We start from the raw sequence: 20,731 nt of genomic DNA, 5'->3' as shown, positions 1-20,731 counted from the left end.
ACACCAGACTATTGTCATACCCTCCTCCAAAGGCCCCACTCTCTATGGCGAGAGCGGTCTACTTATGATTGCACAAATCTCTACAATGCTTTGGACTTGCCGACGATGTCGACGATGATGAGGACGACGACGAGATGGCTGAAATCTGAAAGTGCTAATGGCTGAAATCTGCAAATCTTTATCTGCTTAATTCTGACTCTATGTCGATGATGACGATGTCGGTGACGACGATGCGCTGAAAACGCAGATGCTGAATCTGCGTTTTCCGGACTGAAACTGTAAACCTTGCGAAATCTGACCATGCGGCGAGGATCTGCTGCGGGAAGGTGAGATCTGCGAGGTTCGGGACTTGTTCTGCAATGTCTAACTGCTAAAAACTGAAAACGCTGGTTCTAGGGCTGAATCTGTCACGAAGATCTGCAAAAACGCTGAGGTTGATCTGCAAACCAAAAACGCTAGGGCTGAAAACTGACCTTGCGGGTAAATCTGCTAACGCTAGGAAATCTGTTGTGTTGCTGTGGGAATCTGCTAACACTAGGGCTGATCTGTTGACTACTGTCGCCGGGAATCTGCAAGTGCAAAAACCCTGGCTGATCTGGTGCAAAAACGCTAGGCCTTCTGTTGAGAAAAAACGCTAGCCTGCGGGGGGTCCTGCTAAGAAGGTGCCTGTTGAACTGAGTTCCTGTTGCCTCTTCTACCAGAAAGTGCTAGCGCTAGGTTTTTATTTATACAAACTTAGCAGCAAAATTGCCCTACCTACTTTCCAACAAAAGTCACTTAAAAATAATAAGTGAAAAATGTCAAAAATAGGGAAAATAGGTTAAATGCACTGGAAAATTTCCCTGATTCTAATGGATGGGAATGCTTATGATCATGCTGTGTGCAACCAGAGGATATGCATTTAATCTAAGTGACTGGTCATGCACGATCTGAACAGACTCACAAAGGTGCCAGATTACTTCCTATTCTAGACTGACTTGACTAAACTGAACCCTGATCATGTTGTAGCTTGTCCACGGACACATAGGGTTGGATGTGTCACGTGACATCCCCTCCTTTTCAAAGTGAGGTACTGGTACCGAACTGTATGGCGTCGAGGGAGATCGCCAATAGCATCCGGAATCCTGGAAGGGACTCTTCGCCGGCCCACTCTGATGTGAGGGTCGTGCGGTACTTGAACTTCAAAAAGGTCTGCAACGCTTGCTTCTTTGGGCCGTGCCGAAAGCGACACAAAGTCTTCTGTGGCTCCTTCAATGCTTCAACTTCGTCGAGGGTCATGCTTCTTTCTTCTTCAAGAATCTCTATGACTGAAAATTCCTGAAACCACTTCCAACACAAAAACATGAACATACTCATTCCATGTAAAGTGACTGGAAAAAATCTCGTCTTCATAAAAGACTGTGCATGCAATGTAGATGAACAATTAGACGGGAGTGCCAAACCGTTCACCACACACACGCAAACAATGAGATCTAATCTTGTCTTGCTGATCTAAATCAATCAATTGTGGCAATTCACAATGGACATGCCGATGCTTGATGCTCAATTCTTCTTGTGCTCTTTGTACAACTGCGTCGTGCCAAGGAAGAGATATTGAATGTGACTTCCTTGAATGCATACTTTTCAGCTTTTCATGAACAATCCGCATACATCAGTGCTCATTCATGAGTGAAACGTGCTCAACGTACAATATGTCATGCCTAGGAAAAGGGATCACATAAAGACGCTAACTAAAATACAGGAAACGATCACGAATGAGACAGTCGAACAATGCGTGCTGACTAATCATGCGAACACATAGTACTTCCTGTGAGGGTTCTTTGGACCTAGGCTCGAGAGCCAAGATCAGTTCTTCGTGATTAATCGGATCTGCAATGAGGTTAGCTTTGCTAGAAAAAGTATCCACTAACTCATCCTTCTTGTGAGCAATCACATCTTCTTCATGCAAATCATCATGCTTGTGAGAAATCACATCTTGATCATCATGCAAATCATCATGCTTGTCATTGGCATCCAAATCATCATGCTCATCATCATGCAAATCCTGTGTATCATGCTTTGGAGAAGAAGAGACTGAGAGAGTCTCCTTCTCCCGAATCTCTTGCATTTGTGCCTGCACTTGAGAAAAGAGTCGCAACAACTCTTGCATGTGTCGCGCTTGCTCATGCTCACGCTCTATGGCTGTCTTTCTTTCTGCTTTTCTTTTTGCGTGTCTGCGATCAAATTCTGCCATTCTTTCTACTCTTCTTGCTTCGCGTTCTAACTTCCTGTCCATAAACATCTGCTCCAACTCCTCCATAGGAGTTAGTGCAATCCTTGGCGTAGATGGGGAAGGGGGAGGGTCGGAAAAACCTCCTGGTGGGGAAAATTCTTCTTCGCCTCGCTCATGCTCATCGCCTCCAAGCGAAGTATCCATTCCGCTTCAAGTGATGACCCTCCACTGAAGTCTGGGGTTCTTGTGGGTTCTTGTGGTCTTGGGTTCTTAAGTTTACGAGGAACTTGGGTTCTTGGGGGTCTTGGTTCTTGGGGTTCTTGAGTTCTTGAGGTTCTTGCAAGTCTTAAGAACCTCATGCTAAATGCTTGTAATTTTCCCACTTCAAAGCGACCCCGGTTTGTCATTGAAGCTTTATCTAGCCTCTCCTCGCTTGCAATCTGTGTTAGAGAAGGATCTTCTCTTCACCCGAGTTCTGCTCTTTTCTACAGGCGCACCCCTTGGCGGCCTTGCGCTCACACCAAGGTTGCTTTTTCCCACCTCACATTGATTGGCCGGCCGCTAAGTGCACGGTCCGCTCTCAATGAGTGAAAAGAGGCACAAGGGGAGGCTGGGCAAGCCCTTCTTTTCTGGGATTCCTGTCACTCTTCAAAAACACGAATAGGAATCTACATGCCCAAGTCAACTTGGGTTCGTGCGACCGCAACAAGCAAAAAAAAAATCTTGTGATTCTTGTGGTTCTTTCCTTGAGTGATACAAAACACTGCCAAAGCTCTGATACCAATGTTAGGTGCAGTGGAATAAATGTTTGAACTTCGCTCAAGATGAGTGCTCCGAACTGTGCTCAAGGTTCCTTTTACTTACGGAAGGGAGAGCCTTCTGTTCCTTTAGAGAGAGAGTGCAATGGACACAAACAAAGTGAATGGGCACTGTGAATGGAAGTGTATGAGATTGAGAGGTAGAGAGAGAAGAGAATACGACACCAGAATATTGTCAAACCCTCCTCCGAAGGCCCCACTTTCTATGGCGAGAGCGGTCTACTTATGATTGCACAAATTTCTACAATGCTTTGGACTTGCCCACGTTGTCGACGACGATGAGGACGACGACAAGACGGCTGAAATCTGAAAGTGCTAATGGCTGAAATCTGCAAATCTTTATCTGTTTAATTCTGACTCTATGTCAATGAGGACGATGTTGGTGACGACAATGCAACGACGATGCGCTGAAAACACAGATGCTGAAATCTGTGTTTTCCGGACTGAAACTGTAAACCTTGCGGAATCTGACCGTGCGGCGAGGATCTGCTGCGGGAAGGTGAGATCTACGAGGTTCGGGACTTGTTCCGCAATGTCTAACTGCTGAAAACTGAAAACGCTGGTTCTACGGCTGAATCTATCGTGAAAATCTGCAAAAACACTGAGGTTGATTTGCAAAACCAAAAACGCTAGGGCTGAAAACTGACCTTGCGGGGAAATCTGCTAACGCTAGGAAATCTGTTGTGTTGTTTTGGGAATCTGCTAACGCTAGGCCTAATATGTTGTCTACTGTCGCCGGGAATCTGCAACTGCAAAAACGCTGGCTGATCTGGTGCAAAAACGCTAGGCCTTCTGTTGAGAGAAAACGCTAGCCTGCGGGGGGTCTTGCTAAGAAGGTGCCTGTTGAACTGAGTTCCTGCTGCCTCTTCTGCCAGAAAGTGCTAGCGCTAGGTTTTTATTTATACAAACTTAGCAAAATTGCCCTATCTACTTTCCAACAAAAGTCACTTAAAATTAATAAGTGAAAAATGTCAAAAATAGGGAAAATAGGTTAATTTTCCCTGAAGGATTCTGATGGATTCAAATGGGAATGCTTATGATCATGCTGTGTGCAACCAGAGGATATGCATATAATCTAAGTGACTGGTCATGCACGGTCTACGAACACACTCACAAAAGTGCCAGATCACTTCCTATTCTAGACTGACTTGATTGAACTGAACCATGATCATGCTGTAGCTTGTCCACAGACACATAGGGTTGGATGTGTCACGTGACACTCTACCTCTCAAGTGAATGCTATGAGAGTGATAGAGCAAGAAGCTAAGCAGGAGGGGACTTTTCATGATAAGGAACTCATAAATTGCTATGTACAAAGTAAAGGTCAAAAAGTGGTTGTGTTATTTGACTCTAGTAGCAAACAGTACATCCCTAGTGAGGCCGTCATGACACGTGCCCATCTCCCATCTAATCCTATTCCTACCTATCCAATGATGGGATTCTCGGAGGGCATGAATTCTTCTCTCTCTCTTGCATGTCACCATGTAGATCTCGACATTCAGCAAGTTCAATTTACTCGTCCATTTGTGGTTGCTAAATTAAGTGGATGTGATGTTATTTTGGGCATTAAGTGGTTTCGCAGTTTCAAGCCGCCCATTGATTGGGATACCACCTCTCTCTTCACATCACAAAGAATTTTCCCACCCCGTTACCATCAGAATGGATCCAAGCAACCTCATCTCACATGTCCACGTGAAACCGGCCTGTACTTTCAAAAAGGGCGGTAGACTTTAGACTTAAAACTTATTTGCTTTCACCCATTTAATTTGTCGCCCACTTTACCTCTACTTTCAAGACACAACAAAGGGGAGAGGGATACAGGCTGCTAGATTGCACCTGTATGAGTAGACCGACACCATATTGGCCCCTAACTTAGGTGCCCCTTTCGGTATTTCTTTATTGTTTAAAAGACGGAATAAACGTTGTGGTTCCCTACAAGCTGCCCCGCACAAACTTGGCTGAATTTCAACTGTTCCGGCCCGATTTCGGCAGCATAACTGTACTAGGACTCTTCACAGTCAGTATTCCCACGCATTGAATGACTTTCCCGACACATACGGGCACTTTGCAAAACCTGGCGAGAATCTGCAGCTCGCTGAATTCTCTGTTTTCAGCCCCGAAAATGCGCCAGATCACCTGTACAGCGGTCCCCTCGCGTCCCCGAACCTCTTGGGGGTACTAGGGACCGTTTAGGGCCAAAACCCTAAACCTACAAAAATACACAGCAGGCTGTAATTTACTGTTTCGGGCTCCGTTTCGCGTGCCGGTCGCATCCGTAGCAAGTCCTCGAGCTCCCGCACCTGTAGGGCTACTTACCCTTTGAATCGGACGAGATTTTTGGCGTGAAACCTCTCCGATTTCACCTGTACCTGCGGGGGATTAGCCGCTAGCTAATCCAGTACCTGTGCAAGAGGCTCTTGCCTCGGCAATCGCGCATGAACCCACACAACTGTACATTGGTCAATTGAAAAGCCCACTAGAGGGGCATAACATACTGCCATAGGGGAGAGAGAGAGCAGTGAGTAGCGTGCATAGCATCACTCCTGGCACCGCACTGTACATAGGAGGGAAAGGAAGCACTCCATAGCTCTTAACCTGTGACAGAAATTTGCAAATGAGCCTCTTCTCTCTTCAAATTCAGCGCCACCTCCCAACCTGTTGCCCAGTTGACTTCACGGCAGAGTAAGAAAATGTTCTCCTTGTCATTCCGGAGGTAATGACGTAAACACATTTTTAGGTCCCAAAATAGCAGTTCTCTAAATTTTAGGAGATGCTGCCATTGTATCTTTCTAGGTCATCTGACCCCCTTTGTACACTGCAGCCACACCCAGAATTGAAATGTAGCCTCTGTAGCAAAGGATTCCACTTTGGCTAGTCAATGACCCCACTTTGGCTAACCATAGTCCTTGTCCAACCTTAGTGCTCTCTTGCCCTCAGGCCTGGACTCCCTCTGGACAGTTCCACACTAGCTATGCAATGCAGGTCAGTTAGATTTCCCGAGGGGTGTTTCCAAAAAGTGAAAGTAAATAAATAATAAGAAAGAAATCAACAAAAAGGATAGATAGTAGTCACACGCTGGTGACACCATGCTAGCAAAAAACTACACAGTGGAAAATCGAACTCGGTCATTCACCTCTATTCACCATCGACCATTTTGGGTATTCTTAACAACTATAGTGAACAATTTTCCCAGGTCAATTCCGTGTTTTACCCACTATCATCATTTCCCTATACACCATCCCCATCAACCTATGGACATTGTCTCCCGGAAAATGTAGGTAAAATTTTCTCTCATTTTCATAATTTGAATAAAGAGAAGCCAAAACCAGGTGAAATCTTGTTTAGGAGGCTCCGCTCTCCCAAGGTAAGTTCTTTTTGGTTATCAGTTCTCTTTGGTCATAAGAACCAAACTTGTTTCATTTATGTGTGATTTCAAGACAAGGATGATCAAAATCCGGAAGCCGAATTGCCGTTCCTTTGGAGCATCTGTAGGAGCCACAGAGTTTCCACAAAGAACCTAAAAAGTTGTCGTCACAAGGGTGGACTTCCAAGGAGCAATCCAAAAGAGAAATCACCAGAGATCGTTGTTCCACTCAGAGTCATCAAGTTGAAGCGTAGTAGATGGCTTCAATCCTAGTTTGGCAGTAAGGAGAAGGCAAGGCAATACTTCTTGAAGTTCAAGGATAGAGGGAACCATGAAACCGCTTGGGTGGACGAGGAATTTTTCACCCATTACTAGCTAGCCTCATACAAGGAGGCCATGCAGCTCGATACCAATGCCTCACCTTGAGCAGGAGGGGATTTCATGCACACATGGCTCTGTGTGCCACGTGGACATGCTTCGTCGATTTCCAGAGCCAATTTTCCACCTATCCCTACATAGGAGTGTCTAGAATCCTAGGAGGATTAGTACCAAGAATTTTGTGAGCTTGTTCGCAAGAGCTGCATGTCCAAATGAGTCCATTAGACTAGGTTTTCCAGTTTTGGAACCCTCTTGCATAAATGGATTGTACGAGCATGTACATCTAGTTGCTCAAATAGGTCACAGAAAAGCGAGTTATCGTCAGAAAACTCCCATGTGCGCACATATGCACATTTTTCCCGACCTGGCTTAAAGAGTCAAATAAAGGAACCCATTGCCCAGCATTTCTCATAAGTTTTGCAAGCGCTAGTATTCACCTCAGCGTTTTGGCATTGCATCTGCAAGCTTGGCGTTTTGCTCCCAAATCCCAGATTTTAGCAGATAAACCCAGCATTTTCTAATTTTAGCCCTTTTCCTCGCCGAAACCGGTCTGGATCTGCTAACACTAGCCTCTTCTTCGCAGCCCGGTACTTTGGCAACCCATTGAACCTCTTCCCGGCCATTCCCTCGCCACATCAAGTGCTCCCATTGTTGTCAATCATTGATTCCATTATCTTCTGTATTTTCAACCTTGCTTTACGCGACGGATTGGATGCGTTTTAGCGACCATATCTGTGTTTTTGTAGCCAGCTTTCAGCCCTTGTTTCCTTTCACATCGTGAGTGCAAATCAGCCCCAGATCTACCCCTCGGTGGCCATCGGCAACCCCTCATCGAGACAAATCCAAAGGTGCATCAAATCAGCACCGGAGGTGCTTCGTCTTGAAGAGTTACCGTGTTGACATTCCCATTCGAGTCAATAGAGCCTGAATTTGAGGTATTGCATGTAAGTACATTTCATTTACGCAATCAAAAGCAAATACCACATCTGCAACGGTGTGGGGGACCCCCTTGAGAGATTGGTTGAGACCCCATCGAGTCTCTCTCTCTCTCTCTCTCTCTCTCTCTCTCTCTCTCTGTGTGTGTGTGTGTGCACACATCTCTATCTCATTCCTACGACGTTAAAATTCTCTTCTTCTTCTTCTTCTTCTCTCTCTCTATGCACATCTCTACCTCTCTCTCATTCCCTCTCTTTAGGGAAATAAAAGGAACCATCTAGTGCTAAGTAGCACACATTAAAGCAAAACAGAAGTAAAGATTTGTGGAAGTGTAAAGTCTAGATCTTCACTGTTTTGCACTTGACATTGAAACTATCAACAGAGGTACCACAAACAGAGTAAGAAGGCAAAAACCTCTTAGCAAGGGCGTTTTTGCATCGAGATGACTCTCTCGAGGAGAGAATACACAACTGCATGTGCAAGACAGCCCTTCATAAAGACGGCCATAACTTGGGCTTCGGTTGGCAAAATCACACGACCTTGGACTCAAATGAAGACCCTCTACGAGCTCTACGCATCTAAGTTATTGTTTTGATATTTTAACAAGGTCTAGTATTTTCTACACTTTTCTCACTAGTCCTGGAGAAGATGTGGAGAAACTATTTGCCATGCATGAACCATGCATGGACCACGCGTGGTAAAACTCTTCTAAATAGAATATACCTTCATAAATTCAAAATAGTCTGAACTCGCAAATTATAAGAGGGAAAGCACTCATAAAACTATAAAAGCAAGGGACGCAAAAAAAGAAAAGAAAAGAAAAAAAAAAACTAAATCACTTTATTTGCTACAAAACAAAACTAGATAAAACAAAACATTATTAACTTAAAAATGTTTTTAGAAAAGGCATGCGCAAAAAAGTTGACACAGCTTACTTGGCTAAAACTTAAAATAAGTACTTAACTTTATTAAAAAAAGGATAAGACATCTTAAAAACTTAATCCTAGAAATCAAACTTCACACAACAACTTCTATAGAAACACATTCTTAAGTCCTAACGTAAGCTAAATACGAAATCGAAAAATGAAAACTACTACAAAGCTGCAAAGAAGAGGTTGCATAAAACCAATGAAGTACAAAGATCCAAACTTGACAATATGTGAACTCAACTTCGCTACTTGTCTAAACAGGAAGAATAAGATTATCACCTTTATCATGCATAGCTTGGACAGCAGCTATGACATCCCTACTCACGTCGTCAGTGCTCAAGAGTAGTGCAGGTTTGTATAGAGGTCATTCATGCTTTGAACATACTCTACAAAACCAACGAGCTTAGTTTCTGTCAATAGTAGCATGCCCATGTTTTTAAGAGCTTTGTACGTTTTTGTGGTGCTTGTACAAGAGGAGAAAGAGATATCAAAGAAGAAAAAAGATGATGCTTCTTCAAAAAGATTACTATGTGAGACTATGTTTTTGATATGAGAAGGCCGAAAGTTGAAACTATTGGCTTGATTAGAGAAGGCCATTATGTTGCGCACACTATAAAAGGCCATCTTATGCACAAGATGATGTAACATGATTGTATTTAGCTTCATTGTAAGCTTTCGTAATACAAAAAGTCCCGGCGGGAAGGGGAGGCATTCCTCTCTCTCTCTCTCTCTCTCTCTCTCTCTCTCTCTCTCTCTCTACTTATTGTTATGCGATTGTCTCAGCATTTATATTTAATTTTACTTTAAATGATTCAAATGAAAGCTCTCTCAAATCTATGGTATCATTTTGATGTTTTAAGGAGGTCTAATAGTAGCATCTTAACATGCTAATTATTCTTATAGTCCTAGAGAAGACGATGGAGAAGCTAACTGCCATGCATGAACAGCACATGCACCACTATGACAAACTCTTCTAAAGAGAAGCATGCACATGTTTTTAAGAGCTTCATATGTTTTTGTGATGCTTCTATAGGAGGAGGCAGAGATGTGAAAGAAGGAAGAAGATATGCTTCTTCAAGTACATGACACTGTGAGTCTATGCTTCTGCCTGAGAAGGCCGAAATTGTTGGCTTGATCCAAAAAGGCCATCTTATTCACACAATGCTGTATATGATTGTATTTAACTTAATTGTAAGCTTCCGTGATACAAAAAGCCCTATTTGGGGGGGGGGGGGGGGGGGGGGGGGCATTCCAACCCTCAATATTATGCTCTCTCTCTCTCTCTCTCTCTCTCTCTCTCTCTCTCTCTCTCTCTCTCTCTCTCTCTCTCTCTCTCTCTCTCTCTCTCTCTCTCTAAGTTTTTAATTATGATTATGTGATTGTCTCCATGTTCGGATCGGATTATATTTTAAACACGATGTTATGAATCTCTTAATCAATTATGTGAGTGATGATGCGAGTCCATTTTTTCCAAATTTCTGGTTACAGTCATGGTTATTTCCACAACATCTGAGATGAGATGTGGCGTTCCAATTTCTTCCTCATTTGTGTCGAACCTATATTGTAACCAATAAAAAGCACGATAATCACTTCCTTAATTTGATTTGAGCTTCCAAAATAGACGATTGATACTCATCAACACTGATTGGAAGGTTAAAGCAAAAGCTCACTAAACAGACCACAAAATCATAAATCCCAGACAAGCCTTACAACAATCGCCATCTCTAAACTCAAAAGAATGGATCATCCAGATTAAGTGTAAGATCACTTCTGATGGCTAGTAGAAAATCATGTTAACATAACCCTGTAGCAAATGGGTATTACCTTCCCCATCAACATGTATGCTTCCGCCTTCAAGAACCAAGTGTTGAGAATATCTAGGCACTCGCTCGACGTTCAGAATCTGCAAACGTATTTCTCTTTTGAGTTGACTCATATAGCTCCACATCATGATTGTGAGAAAACAATATAAGCCATCATACCTTTCTTGCAACAAGGCTGTCAAGGCTCCAATCCTTGTAACAGCCCTCTTCCAGCCCTGTAGCAACAATAAATTATGACAGAACACAACACATCACAACATCTTTCAATCATCTGGGACAACTTGAGCATTTCAACAAGCAATGTTACCTCCCCATGCATTGAAAGTCCAGTCTATGCCTGCTACATCCCTTGCCTCCTTGCCAGTATCTTTACCACATCTATCTCGCACGATAAACTTTGTTTTGACATGGCAAGCACCAAAAAACAATAAAAAGGACAATAACAGCCAGATCAGATGCATCTATCTTTGTGCATTCCACATCAGGGTGCCACAAGTGGCACAAAACAGAAAAATGGCTCAAGTCAAAAAGGTTTGCAACAGGATGAGTTATAATTTATAGAAATGTCCAATCCTCATTAACTTAGAGAAAAGTTGCAATGTCATGAAGGCAAGTAAATGTAACCTATGAATTTATGACGAATTAGCCTTAAACACCAAACTACCATCCATAAGGTCTATCAATATCACTAGTTTCAAAAAGCAAACCATGGTATAGCAAAAAAATATTTGTGATGGAGCCGTGAGAGAAACATACACAGAGAGAGAGAGAGAGAGTACCGTGGGCCCAATGTCCCTAAGCCAAGAATCATTCATGCTCATCTCGATGACCCTGACATTCGGTGGCAGTTGATTTCGTGCATTCTGCCACTGCGAGTTCATACAAAGAGTTCAGCCACTGCACAAATTTCAAATCAAATCATGGTCAAGGAACGTTCTTGACTATGAGTGCATACATGTAGACATAAAAAAACACAGAGAGATACATATGCCCATGCCCTCACGAACATAGATAAGCAAGACATATTCAGGGATGGTGAACAATTGCAGATAAAACACCAGAAAACCATAAATCTTTCTCAGATAATATCATCGTTGTAATTTACTTCCAGTGTGAACGTGAACACGTGAACACATGCATTATTCATTTGCCAAGCACACAAACATGATGTGAGCTCTCAACAAAGAGGTTTCCATGTGCAGGAGTATTGCCCTCACGTAGAAATCGCTCACTTACTTGCTCAGGGCTTGCACATACAGTGACCAGTTCAAATTCGGATATGGCTGATGCAACTTGAACAAATGCGCGCTGTGCATGGATGGCATGGTCACGCCAGTTATCCGGACGCTCCTACAAAGCACAGGAATTATCCAGATTGTTTGCAAAGAAATCTTGTTTACAGAGGGGATTACATGTGCGCTCGCAGTATCATACATCCAATGTGGGCATTCAAGCGTGCATAAACATGTATGCTTTCTCTGTACAAAAATGAGAGCATTCAAGAACTTACAGGCCACCCGATCCAGCACTGCTCGTGGGGCTCCCACTCAGCAGGCATTCGGAAACCATGCTCGCGGGGAGTGCCCTCCAAATCCATGGCAGCTTAGGTTCGGTTCAGACTGCGCATGGCTTGCTGAAGTGTCACAGTATGTGTAATTCACACTGCGCGTGCCCACCTGCCCAAGCTTTGGCAGTGCTTGCGTGGCGTGCCGCCTGGAGCCGCCCACGCTCGTCACTATATGGCACGGCTCTGGCTCAAAGGGGATCTAGGGCCGGGGCGCGAGACGGCTTTAGTCTCAGCTGTCGGATCACACAGTGAACTAGGGGTGGGTGAATTGAGGGTGAACTAAGGGTGAACTAGGGGCGGGTAAACTAGGGGCGCCTAAACTAAGGTATGATCATGTGCCATGCCAACATGGACAGCGACGTGCGCTAGCGTGGTGGTAGGGAATACGTGTGGCAATCGAGACGTCCCGGGTTCGACCCACACTACACGAGGCGGCGGGTGAACTAGGAGTGAACTCGGGGTGCCATTTTTGCCCCAAGTTCACCCCTAGTTCACCCCCAGTTCACTGCGTGATCCGACGGCTAAGATTAAAGCCGTCTCGCCTCCCTAAATTTGGGCCCTATATCCCCCCGGCCAAAGCCGTGCCATATAGTGACGAGGGCCATCCACGAAAGGAACAACCTGCTACTACAGCCAATCAATTTCTATTGCGCTTTCCAGCTGGCAGCTAAACTCGTGTGAACTGCTCCATGGAACCCCTGCGATGGTGAAAGCAATAAGGTCCTTGCGCAGTGTGAGCAGCCATTAGGGTAAATGTCCCATATTAAGCACACTCAGATCGGGCCAGCTCAATCAGAGTCTATGCTCTGTCGTTCGAGGCATGGACTAGCTCATTTGGGAGCTCCGGAGGTAGGCATCGTGCAATAGAAGTGCGTCGTCGTACGATGGAGATCCCGTCACTTGCACGACACAAATTCGATAGTCAGTTCAACAAAACAGAGAGCCGGAAGGCAGACACACTTGGGGAAAAACAAGTACAGGTCGACGAGAGGTCTTGATCTCACGATCTGACGGACCACAACTCTCCGTGAGCGTCTGAGATAACCACTTTTCCATACCAGCTTGTACATCTACTGGTGCACCAAGGTCCTTTCTATTGGGGTAAGGACAGGTCTTGAAAAGGGGCGTGTCCCGTAATTGGCCCCTTTACCCTATTGCATTCGCATAATGGCCCCTTTTTGGCCTGCCCCAAAGGGGTGAAGCCTCCATTTTGCCAATGAAAAAAGAGAGTTTATATTTTTAAAAATGCATAATTTTTTATTGCTTGAAAGAAATCGAAGTCAATCATTGTAAAGATAAGCAAATATAGATCTCTCTTGAATCATGGAAAGGAATGAATCATCTGTAACTTCCAACTGCGAGCCCACACAGTCGACAATGTCCATTGCGCCTTGAACTCTGGGCTACCAATCTCGAGCAACGGGCATTTGTGTTTGTGAAGCTGCAAATACTATGTCTTGGTTGCAAACTGTGATTTCTCTCTCCAGTCTTAGTTTGCAAGCACAGCCGTGCAAGTTCTTGCACAGTATAGTTGTTTTTGTGCATCATGCAGCTGACTTGCAAGTCGACCCTACACAACCGTAAGAATTTTTGTCATTTCACCAATTGCTCCAGACCATAAAATTGTAGAGCATCCGAGCTTTCAAGACCATAAGCGAGCGTGTGACTTTCAAGCTCTCTGTTCATCTCAACAATGCCATCCTCCTATGCCCAACTAGTAGAGCCTCTCAAAAGTCTCCCTGTCATAATAATCAATATCTAATTCTCCTAAATGATTTGCTCATATTAAACTGATCATTTAATGTGGGGAAGTGCCAGGGGAGAAAAAGCTAGAATATTGGTTAAGCTAGCAGACCGGCCACAGTAGGGATCCAAAGGAGGGAAAATAGGGATCCAAAAGGGGGGCCATCTGCAAAAGAGCCATGTGCAACAATGGGCTAAAAAGCCCCTAAGGTTCAGCCCATTAAGACTTCCAAAATGCTAAGGTTCCAAAATTCAAAGGTTATGTCCAAAGGTCAACCCTAGGGGAAATTGGATGCTTTGTGTGTGACCAAAAAGTCTTTGAATATCCCTACATAGGAGGGGGCGAGCCTAGCAAGTAGGGGATGAGAGAGAAGGCCACACACACACACACAAGCTCCCTTTACACAAAGGGAATGAGGGACACATGTCGGCTCCCTAGGCCAGATGCCCACAAGGTGTACCCAATTCCTATTGGATGACCCTTGAAGTGGACAAATGAGAATTAGGCTAGAGTAAATTTAGCCTAATTAATTTTAAAACACTTAATAAAAAGAACCAATGAAAATTAAGTCTCCTGGATGATTATTGGACAGCCTGTGAAGGAGTCCAATAGGAATTGAGTAGCCCAATGGGCTACTTAATTCCTATTGGTCAGAATGGGGAAAGGTCCAATGGGGATTTAATTCATTTAAATCACTTAAGTTTAATTGATTAAGCTCTCACAAAAGGGGAAAGGGGGGACACATATCAGAAGGCTATCACTTATGCTGCTTAATAGCCATTGACTTGGGGAGGTCCAATGAGGAGCCTGCAAAGAGCAAATAGCAAGAGGGCTCGCCCAAGAGAGAGAGGGGGCTGATTTTTGCAAGGCATTATCACACACACACTCACACAATCTCATGTGTGAAGAAAGAGAAGACTATCTCTTCCCAAGCTTTAATGGAGAACTCATCACCTACTCCAAGCTTGTGAGATAGAAGCCTACATCGACACACTCTTGGCTTGTGGATGCAAATCCAACCAAGAGCCAAGCTTCAATGCATGCTCATCTCCTCTACCAAGCTAATTACTAAGCTAAATCTATGCTAATATGAGTGATTATGTGAGGAGATGTACATCTTTCTCGTAAGATAGTCCTTCTTCCTCTCAATCTACTCTCATACCCTGCTAGCTCTCACCATCTTCGAAGGTGTGTGAGGTCTTGGGTTTGAGAACGGGGATAATTGATGTTGTGTTTGCTAAGTGTTTTGCTTAGTGCATAAAGCTTTCATCTTCATTGCACTAGCTAGTCTTGAAGGAACACAAAGAATTGTATTGTACAATGTCTCTCTTGATGGGAGAAACCATAATACAAAGCCTTTTGGAGGGGGGACCGGCTCCATGCAAATCCGGTCCTCAACTGTTGTCAATAGCTTAATTTCTCTCTCTTTCGAAGTATTGTTGATGCTATCTAACTAGGTGTTATGCTTTTTGTTGCTCTCTCCACCCAAGCACTCTTGTAATTCTCATTAGGAATCTATTCTAATGAAATGCCCACTATGTTCATGCTAATTTCCGCTACACATAAGTTATTAGGCCATTAAATGTTACACTCCCCCCCCCCCCCCCCCCCCTCTCTCTCTCTCTCTCTCTCTCTCTCTCTCTCTCTCTCTCTCTCTCTCTCTCTCTCTCTCTCTCTCTCTCTAATGTGCTGCTTGTCCCAAAGTTGCAACAATATGCGAGACTTGACGAGTCACATCTCTCTCTCTCTCTCTCTCTCTCTCTCTCTCTCTCTCTCTCTCTCTCTCTCTCTCTCTCTCTCCCCCCCCCCCCCCCCACAGCTCCTCATCTTCCTCTTTCGCACCGTCGTACGTAGCATTAAGAGGAGCTATTTGTCTTACTGTGTTCATGTTCATTTAATAATTTTGTTGTTAGTGCATTGGACAAAGTAGTGGTTGAGAATTAGCAAACTAAATGTAGATAAGTATACACCAGATTAGCTACCAAACGAAAGAGAGTACATAGTCCAGATTGCAGCATATCTGGAATAGCTACCAATGCTCTTGCATGAGGACTAGGCCTAGTACAGGTAATCGTCTCTCCATTGTCCATGTATCTACTAGTCGGCTTTTGAGCAGTACAACGAGTATACAGCTACTTCCTTTGGGCTTTTCCTGCTACCTCGATGTGTCTATATTCATGGGTGTTAATGCTTGCAGTCATGCTGTCATGCAGTACTTTGATGAGCATTTGCTTCCTCTCCCTATACGTCCCTCTTATCATTATCCTAACGAGCGTCTACAAATTACAATGGCTTGCCCTCTCCCTCTCTCTCTCTCTCTCTCTCTCTCTCTCTCTCTCTCTCTCTCTCTCTCTCTCTCTCTCTCTCTCTCTCTCTCCTTGTTTATTTGCCCTCCCCTGCATTACACATGTTAGTAGACACACACACAAGCATATAATGGACCACGAGCGACGAGGAGCTTAGGTAATTTGGTGTGCACTGTTAGAGGAATCATGTTACGAGACTAGTTACCCTCCTGTTGTATGTGGTTAAGTGCAATTAAGATAGTTGTCTTAATGGTTAATCATGTGTTGTCTATTTGATTTTACTAATAGTGAGTTTATGCTGATGTGTAGATTGGAATTCTGGGAGTTGAAAAGGAGGCACTGACAAATAATAACCCTCTCGGCCATTTTACCTTTGCACAGTATCTTAGACTTTTTATTTAATAAGCCACTATGGCTGTTTGTACATAGCTCTAGTGAAACTCACCCTTATGGGACATGCAATAAGTGATGTGCTCCACTCACATATTAAAGTGGATTAGATGTAAAAGAGGGGCCTCGAATTTTGGCACTCAAAACTCAAATAATAAATTAAATACCAAACTCCACAAGAAGGGGTGTCGTGGAGTTGGGGACTACAATTTTAGGCCATTCACTTGCAAGATCCTCTGCTCTTCTCTCTTAAACTATGCTAAATCATGTTGTATACCCTCTAATTACGTCTACAAGTCTTACAATCTTTTACACTCTTTGTCAAATCTATTCTCCTTGTGTGTGTGTGTGTGTTGTTTAGTCTAGGTGTGTGTGTGTGTGTACTTGGATTTGGGAGAGAAGGTGACAAGTTGATGGTGATGTCTATGAGGAATTATTGAATTGTCCAAGCAATCGGTCTCCTTCTCCCAACAGTGGTATCCGAGCCTTGGGTTTGAGGAAATCGGCAATCAATTTTCAAATTTGAAGAGGAATTCTCAAATCGACAGCATCAGATTTCCACATTAAAGCTTAATCGGGAATTAGTTGGCATTCTACTCAACAATTTCCACTCATCGACAACCAAAAACGGGTATCTGCCGCACTTGAATCAAAGAAAAAATTGCTAAAGAATTGTGGCTTGCGAAGATGGAAGGGTGATAGTTAGAGAAGCAAAAGGTATCCAAGATATTAAAGAAGCGGTGATTAATTTTTTTTTGACATCGATGTTGGAATTAGGGTTGCAGGAAAACACACACAACTTGGACAAGACGAAGGAATCTCAAGGCACACAACAGAAAGTGTATTACTTAGTGTGTGATGGCTCTGCAATGGAAAGATAAGATAGCCCTAGAGTGATGGGCGTATATACAATGCACGGGAAAAAAAACCTCCTAGTGAGGAAAAAAATGCCCTGACGGTCCTAAGTGTATTCACACACATCTCTACCACATGTATATGGTAACAAATCCCCCCTGGAGTGATGCGGTGAACGAGAGATGGCACCTAGAGTAGAGGGAAGTGTCATGCTCTATGAGGACATGATCAGTCCACAAAGGGGAGTTAGCCCAAAGCTTTAAGGAAGGCTTCGAACTTCTCACGAGACAATGCCTTTTTGAAAAGATATGCAAGGTTGTCCTGTGTTGGCACATAAGCCGAGTTGATCTCTCCTGTTGAGAGCCTCTCCCTGACATAGTGGTAATGCACCTCAATGTGCTTTGTGCGAGAATGAAAAATTGGGTTCCTTGCAATTGTCAATGCGCTCTGACTGTCAGTGTAGATAGTGTTGGCATTGTCCTGTCCAACACCCAAATCAACCATAAGGCGTATGAGACATGCACACTTAACCGTACATGTGAAGACTGCCTTGTACTCAGCCTCACAACTGGAAGTGGCCACAGTAGGCTGCTTCTTGCTCAACCATGATATGCATGAGTTGCCAAGTATGAAACAAAAACCACTCGTGGACACTCATTCGTCAAAACAACCGGCCCAATCTGAGTCCCGAAAAAGCATGCAAATCTTGTGACAATGATCCCCCCTTTGGGATAAAACAAACCAAGATGTAAAGTGCCACTCAAGTAGTGAAAAATCCTCTTGACAACGTGCCAATGCTTAGACCCTGGGCTATGCATGAAACTGCTGACATGTGAGACTGCAAACTAAATATCCAGCCTCCTGTTGCATACATAAATGAGGCAACCAATAGCAATTTGGTAAAGAGTGGCATGCAGGATCACCAGCATCATGAAGACTCGATTTCAAACCTGTTTCCATGGGAGTGGCAATAGGTTTGCAATCCTCAAGTCCAAACTTACATAGCAATGTCTCTATGTAACTTGTCTGACACAAGGCAATACCACCATCACACTGCTTAAACTGTATACCCAAATAATGACGCAACATCCCCAAATCTTTCATCTTGAAAGTAGCATTCAAACCAGCCTTAAATTCAGCAATATGTCTCTCATTTGGTCCAGTGATCAACAAATCATCCACATAAGAGAACCACAACGAGAAGTACATCACCCTCACGCTTTACATACAGTGTGCTTTCTGTTGGATTGTTACGAAAGTCTTGTTTGACCAAATGAGTGTCAGCCTTCTCATACCAAGCACGAGGAGATTGCTTCAACCCATACAAAGCTTTGTTACATTTGCACACTTTATCCTCTTGTCCTTTCTCGACAAAACCGTGAGGCTGCGTTACATAAACTTCCTCAATATATGTCACCATTCAAGAAATCAGTAACAATGTCTGACTGATACATCCCAACTAAAATGAGCTGCCAATGCACATAGAAAACGCACAGTAGTCATATGACAAGTGGGAGCAAAAGTCTCTTCATAATCTATGCCTTTTTGTTGTGCGTAACCCTTTGCAACAAGCCGAGTCTTATAGCGATCAATCTCACCATTCGGCTTGCATTTCAACTTGTAAACCCACTTCATACCAATGGCCTTTTTGCAAGGAGGAAAATCACATAAAGTCCATGTGTCATTTTCAATAAGTGCATCATATTTTGATTGCATGGCAGCCATCCAATTTTTTGAATTTTGTGCTTCATCAAAAGACAGAGGTTCCTCAACATCATGTAAGCTAGACATAGCCAAAGCATAACAATCTGATGCATAAGATGCATGGCAAGAACCTGAACGAGTAAAGGTACATCCAATTTACTGTCACACAAAGTATGCACCAACCATTTGGCATACCTCTAGCGTGCTCATTCTCAACCCTTTTCTCGTTAAGTACATCATGTACATTTGCATCAAAAATAGGCCGATCTATAACATTTTCAGAAACCCCCATAAGCTCTACATTTGTCTCATTGGAATTTACATTCAAACTTCCACCACTAAAAAGAGGCAACAAAGTGTCATAAATGTCATGTGAGCTTATATTATTGTCTCTAGTACACGACAGCAAGGGCTTAGCAGAATCTTCCACAAACACAACATCGCGTGAGACCAAGATATGGTTTGTTTGCGCATGATACAACCAGTAACCTTTGATTTTAACACTATAACCAACAAAAATACATTTAATAGACTTATCATCCAATTTTTTGCATTGTGTCTGTGGCACCAAAGCATATGCCAAACAACCAAAAACACGCATGTACTCAATAAAAGGCTTTCTATCATGCCATGCTTCATATGGAGTAATAGACTGCAAAGATTTCGTAGGGCACCTGTTTAGTACATAAGTGGCACACATGATGGCCTTAAGCCAAAATGAATGCGACAAATCTTGACTTTTGACCATACATCGTGCCATTTTTGTAAGTGACCTATTTTTCCTCTAAGCAACACCATTTTGATGAGGTGTACAAGGCACTGTACATTGGTGTTTTATCCCACGACTAGCTAGAAATGCATTAAATTCATGAGACATATACTCCCCCCCTCGATCGGAACGGAGGGTGCCCATAGTACATTTTGAGACATTTTCAGCCATAGTTAGAAATTTTTTGAAGCACATAAACACTTTGGACTTCGCTTTTAGCGGATACACCCATGCATGTCTGGAGTAATCATCAATGAGAGTCACAAAGTAAAGGTAATTGCCCAAGGATGGAGTAGGCCCACAAACATCACTGTGCACAAGCTGCAACCTGCATGTGGCCCGAACTGAACCATCCTTTGGAAATTTCAAACGTGCATCTTACCCAAAATACAACATTCACATACATGTTTGACAGATGCTTCAAGAGGTGGCAAAGAAGCAACCATATCATATTTCTGCAAGCGCAGCAAACTGGCGAAATTCATATGCCCAAAACGTGCATGCCATTAGAATCCACAACTGCATTTGTAAAATTCTGCCCACACGTGTCATACAAAGTTAGCTTATACATCCCACGACATAAGATGCCAGATGCAACAATTTCATCACCAAAACTGAGATCATATGATGTACATCTGTCATCCACAAATTTGACTACAAGACCAAGTCTAGCAAGTGGAGATACATACAAAAGATTCTTCTTGATCCCAGGTACATAAAGTGCATCAACAAGCGTGAAAGAACTGCCATTTGCAGTAGTAAGCACAATCTTTCCAACTCCCTTGATTGGATAAGAGGCATTGTTGGCACAAGTGACCGAATTCCTATGAGGGTTATCCTCGAGAGAGGTAAACAAGTCACGATGAGAGGTAATGTGCTTTGTAGCACCACTGTCAAAGTACCACACTTAAGCATCTGTAGCAACTGACAAACATG

General features: G+C 43.4%; 1 protein-coding gene across 2 annotated transcripts in view; it reads right to left on the bottom strand.

Moving 5' to 3' along the window:
* Positions 1-12,226, bottom strand: part of EMB1873 (porphyromonas-type peptidyl-arginine deiminase family protein) — a 61,249-nt gene extending 49,023 nt beyond the window's left edge. The window contains exons 1-6 of one of the 2 annotated variants that reach the window (XM_086524085.1): positions 11,971-12,226; positions 11,697-11,810; positions 11,240-11,329; positions 10,768-10,855; positions 10,620-10,675; positions 10,462-10,540 (exon numbers count right to left, since the gene is read on the bottom strand). In XM_086524085.1, the coding sequence (XP_086380211.1) occupies positions 10,462-10,540; positions 10,620-10,675; positions 10,768-10,855; positions 11,240-11,329; positions 11,697-11,810; positions 11,971-12,057 (514 nt within the window). In that variant the 5' untranslated portion in view covers positions 12,058-12,226. Of the gene's footprint in view, positions 1-10,461; positions 10,541-10,619; positions 10,676-10,767; positions 10,856-11,239; positions 11,358-11,696; positions 11,811-11,970 lie in introns of those variants that run through there. The other variant, XM_086524086.1, reaches the window with a different exon arrangement.
* Between the last annotated feature and the right edge of the window lie 8,505 nt (positions 12,227-20,731).

The sequence above is a fragment of the Adiantum capillus-veneris genome, chromosome 11 (assembly GCF_014529385.1).
Source record: "Adiantum capillus-veneris isolate H3 chromosome 11, ASM1452938v2, whole genome shotgun sequence".
NCBI classification, from domain to species: domain Eukaryota; kingdom Viridiplantae; phylum Streptophyta; class Polypodiopsida; order Polypodiales; family Pteridaceae; genus Adiantum; species Adiantum capillus-veneris.
This window is presented reverse-complemented; position numbering and strand designations above follow the sequence as displayed.